Source organism: Zerene cesonia, chromosome 1 (genome assembly GCF_012273895.1).
Source record: "Zerene cesonia ecotype Mississippi chromosome 1, Zerene_cesonia_1.1, whole genome shotgun sequence".
NCBI lineage: Eukaryota > Metazoa > Arthropoda > Insecta > Lepidoptera > Pieridae > Zerene > Zerene cesonia.
Genome location: NC_052102.1, coordinates 811,989 through 817,122, shown reverse-complemented (window position 1 = coordinate 817,122; position 5,134 = coordinate 811,989). Strand labels below are relative to the sequence as shown.

The 5,134-nt window shown below is 37.1% G+C and overlaps 1 protein-coding gene across 1 annotated transcript in view; it reads left to right on the top strand.

Annotated features, from left to right (window-relative positions):
- LOC119830270 (peroxisome biogenesis factor 1) overlaps window positions 1-4,639 on the top strand; it is an 11,079-nt gene extending 6,440 nt beyond the window's left edge. The window contains exons 9-13 of the mRNA XM_038353229.1: window positions 189-269; window positions 668-854; window positions 1,717-1,875; window positions 2,578-2,696; window positions 2,954-4,639. Of these exons, the coding sequence (XP_038209157.1) occupies window positions 189-269; window positions 668-854; window positions 1,717-1,875; window positions 2,578-2,696; window positions 2,954-3,041 (634 nt within the window). The 3' untranslated portion in view covers window positions 3,042-4,639. The remainder of the gene's footprint in view (window positions 1-188; window positions 270-667; window positions 855-1,716; window positions 1,876-2,577; window positions 2,697-2,953) is intronic.
- The last annotated feature ends 495 nt before the right edge of the window (window positions 4,640-5,134 follow it).

The window sequence follows — 5,134 nt, the reverse complement described above, 5'->3', positions numbered from 1 at the left end:
AACAAACAAAGACCTAAATCATAATTGCTAATTTGCATAAAATCTTACCGTCGCATCCAGACTAGACATTTTTAGCTCCTGTTTTTAAGTCTGCAAATTATCTTTTGTTTATGTGTTTTATTTTAAATGTGTGGTGTACCTAATAAAATTATTTTATTCTTATTCTTTGGATTGATAGATTCACTGAGAGTTATATATTCTTCTTCCAGGGCGGACATGCAACATCCGTGTATCTTATTCTTCGATGAATTCGACAGTCTCGCGCCCAGGTGAGTTAAATTTAATTTATCGCTGTTCATCCGGAATTCGTCATGAATTTATATGGTCCAGTTTTTATGGCTTTTTCAAAATTCTAACTGCTATCCTAATTCAAGTGGAGATAAATTGAACATAGCAAATTTTCGCAAAGCTCATTAGGTTTTTTTTTTCTCTTTACTTTACTCGATACTTACCAGATTTTGCCGGGAAGGGTCAGGAATAGGAAACGGCCCTCCGGCTCCCCAACTCACCTTGCAAAACACAGTAACATGCTACTATTTCACGCCGGTCTTCTGTGGGGGTTTGGTGTGGTGCGAGCTGGGAGTTGGCCCAATTCGTGCCGAAGCGTGCTCGACTCCCACATACGAGCGGATCGTTTCCGTTGAGTAAAGCGCGGTGTGTCGCTTAGGCGCGGGCACGACTCGACGGGCGTGACGGACCGCGTGGTGAACCAGCTGCTGGCGCGGCTGGACGGCGCGGAGGGCGGCGCGCGCGGGCCCGTGCTGGTGGCCACCTCGCGCCCCGACCTGCTCGACCCCGCGCTGCTGCGCCCCGGCCGCATCGACCGCCACGTCTACTGCGCGCTGCCCGACGCGGTGAGCCGCTCGCTCGCGAGGGATGGGGCTTGCTGGGACATGTCACAGTCATCATCAGACTTTATATGCTCCTGCTGTGGGGACGCGGGCTTCCTGTGAGGGTTCGGGTCATGTTGCTTGGATCGGGTCTTGCTGGGACATGTCAGAATTATCATTAGCCAATTATGATATTGCAGAGGGGACACGGGCCTCTATCAGGGTTTGGGCCATAATCAGAATCATTATCAGACCATATATGTTCGGGCGATAATCCACCACGCTTGCCAAGTGTGGGTTGGCAGATGTGACATATGGTTGAAATTTTGATTCTTCGACATGCCGGTTTCCTCACGATGGTTGCCTTCTTCGTTTTGGACAGTGGTGATAAATTGAATATGCATTATATATTTCTTGTACTTCTTGTCATCAGGTGTCCGGAGTCCACTGAGCCACCACTGCTCTGATTCATATCAGAATATATCCCATCAAACCAGAACAGAACCTTACAAAATTAAATGGGACACTTGTAAGGTGCTGGGTTATCTAGCATAGAATATACTCGATAATATGGCGGCAATATGATCAATCATTCAAACAATCCACAAATGAAAGGTGTTTCTAGCAAATACCTTGTATAACCGATTTGTCTTTGAGAGAAATTAATAGTTAAGATATTTTACCCATGTGTCGCCAAAATAGGACACTTGTTAGAATAATGCATATTTTAATTATAACTTCTCAATATACCGCTTACTAATCGCTGTTAAAACGCTTTTTAACTTCAAATTAAACCATGTTTTTCTGAACCCCGCAATTACAGGAGCCTTGAATTTTTTTCTTCGGCTCTAAATGGAACACCAAACTTACTTAAATTCTGCATCAGAACGGTCGATACGAGGTTCTGAAGACGCTATCGCAAGAAGTGACCCTAAATTCGGACGTGGACTTGCGGAGCCTTGCTGAGAGGACGGAGGGCTTCTCCCCCGCGGACCTAAAGTCGTTGCTGGTCACAGCTCAACTTGGCAGGCTTGAGAGCCAATTGGTAAGTCAGAATGTTCCACCTTAGTGCCCAGGTTTTGTATTATTTTGATGTTTTGGTTGTTAATTTGGTCTCGGGTTATAATATATATAGTTCTTATCTTTTTACTGTACACAATATAAAAACATTGGTGCTTGCGGATTCTTTATACTATCTTTATTATTTATATTAGACATCATCATCATCATCTGAGGCTCTACAGCCGCGAGTGGGCCTTGGCCTGGTCCAGTATTTTCTTCCAGCTCTCTCGATTCCCTGCCCGGGTTCTCCAGCTTTTCACACCAAATTTTATATATTATATTAGTCGGTATTGTTAATATTCAATCAAATATCACATTCAGAAGGAACTACGTTTGGACAGTTTTTGTCCTAGAAAGTAATATTATTTATACTTTTATCGTAAGCTACTAATTATGTTTCACACAACCGGAAAAGCCCAAAAAAAGTCGATTTTTACTTATAAAAATACTTTAATTATAATGATTACAATATGTCTTGCACGATGCAAGTTCTAAATGTAATGAATATAATACTCAACTTATTTAACATGAAAACTTAAAATTACGTCGCGCCAAAGGAATTCGCTGCATACAGTAATATACGTTCCCGTGCGAACCGTCGACTCAGCGTTACATTAGGGTTCCCCTGGCGTAACTTACTTGTAAACAAACAAACCGGCTTCTGTTAGTAATCTGTACTTTGTAGGTAAATAGTGACAATGGAAGAATGGAATCCATCGTGGTGTCCGCAGAGGACATGGAGAGTGCGCTGGCTGAGACCAAACCGTCTCTCTCACCAGAGCAAAGGGCATTCTACGATGCCATGTAAGTATCCTCATCGTCATTACCATGAACAGCAGGAAAGATTCATCCTAACGTTATTGCATCTCCATTTTCATCATCATATTCATATTCATCCTTATCTTCATCCTCATCATAGAGGTTGAGGATGAGGATGGTGTAGTTTGTTTAGGACTAAATAGAACACTCACCCATTTTGTTTTCTTAACACTGAATATGATTTTATAAATTTTGATTGTTTTTTGATGTAAAGTAATAATAAATAAATAATATTGTTTCAGATACAAGAGGTTCAGGGGCGAACCGCTATCTTCAGACCAGAATGCAATAGCGAAACAAATGTTCAAGCAAAGAGTCACTCTAGCATGAGTTATTGTTAAATCCCCTTCACAGTATCCGATACGATTGTCGGGTTCGATTTATATCGTATGTGAAGACGCTTCTCTTTTGCTTATGATTTTTTCGTTATGTAACGATATCTACTTGGAAAAAATTCTGATTCTGTAATGGCAATAAATTATTATAAAAAACACCCCTTGAATGAAATACATTTACTTTAAAATGTTTAATTAGATAGTAAAAAAACGATATAGATAGATCTAGGACTAAAGTCATAATCATTCCATTAACTACAAATATCTACGTAATATAATGAACTAATAAAATTTTACGCAGAGAGCTAAGCAAAGAAAATGTCATATAGTAAGTACTTTTAGGTTTTTATTAGTTCCTATTTATTTTATGGCTCACAATATGTTTTAAACTGAATTGCAATAAATTGCTCAATGCGTGACAGATGTCATCTTTGTCTTCCTGTCAAAGATAAATACAAAAGATAAATGAAGAAGGAAAGAACGTACATTAATTTCCAAAGGCAAACAAAAATAAATGAAGTTAATGTTAAATATCCTTGCCTTGAAATTGTCATAATGATTAACGAGACAAAATTTAAATGAGACTTCACAGGAGGCGCCAGGTTTCAGATAAAAAAAGAATGATCAAAATCGAACCCAATTAAATACAGTAGAAATGAGAAATAACTATTAAGAAATGGCAATACTTATATATGCTAATGGAAAGGGGTAATAATGACTTATATTTACAACTAGTGATAGTTTTCACAGTTGAATTGTTATTTCTATCCAATTGGGGGTAATGGTGGATCATTCGGGTGTATCGAATTCTTTTTTTAATTAAATTATCTTCATATTGTATGAATTGTGCTCACAGTTGAAGCGTTACGTAGTTTTTGTAATAGATGGCGCTGTTCTTACGCAAGCACAATTTTTGTTATTATTTTATTGCAATATAAACGCTTTTTCATATTCATCTTACCTACACATTATTCGTAGTACTCACAAAATACTCACAAATCAAATCAAATAATTATTATTCAATCCTGTTGTATATAGCATTTTAAAAATAACACACTATAGCATTATTTAGTGCATGTATAGGTTTGTAGCCCTCATAGGAAATCTGTGTCTCAGCAGTGGTAACATATACGGGCTGATGATGATGGTGATGATAGGTTTATAAAATGATGAACAAATTATCGTGCACTTAAATACATAAATGATACTAATGTTACTATATAAATACGATACGACTTTGAATGTTATAATTTTATGAATTCTTCGAGCTGTTCGACTTTGCACAAGGAGTCCTTAGAAAATGTATAGAAATTGAATTCTAAGATATATAATTAGCCCTCAATTTATGTCTTAATTCACTGCTTGCGTTTGATTCCAATGCGAAAGCGAAGCGAAGCGAAGCAATAGCGTGCAAGATGATTTTTTTTTTCAAGTCTTTAAATATGTGTTTGATTTGTATTGGTAATAATGTTAAGTATTGTGATGGATTTTAGGTGCTAAATATTTAGGCTTGTTGACTTAATTGTATATTCTGTTGCTATTTTTGTATTGAATTTTTATTTTATTGTTGTGAAATATATTGGGATTGAATGATTTGTTGTTTTTTTTGCCCATATATAAATTACACGTATCCCTTACTTAAATTCTAAAAAGATCTAGGCGAGGGTTGTGGTTTTAGGGGTCCCATACCCTCCCGAAAGGTTAAAATTAAAGATATCAATTTTTTTTGGTTCTAATGTTATGTATAATGCCTTTACTGATTTACTGTTCCCCAAGCTAAAGAAGCCTACGCCCGTGAGTTCTAACATATACCTAGTATTATAAATTAAACATATATTTTCGAATATTAACTCGAACTCATTTTATTAACTCCGATTTAATTACCAACGTATGACTCGACTTTCTATATAACAAAAAGTAAAAACAATTTCGTCTTATAATTTCAACAGATAAATGATGTCTCCCTGTATCGAATTTTATCTTGATTTATTCAGATTCTAGTGTCATTGAGTATTAATCAAGAAAGCATATGTCATCCAAAATTCACATTAAGAAAGAAGGTTTCTACATCAATTCCAATGGAGACAG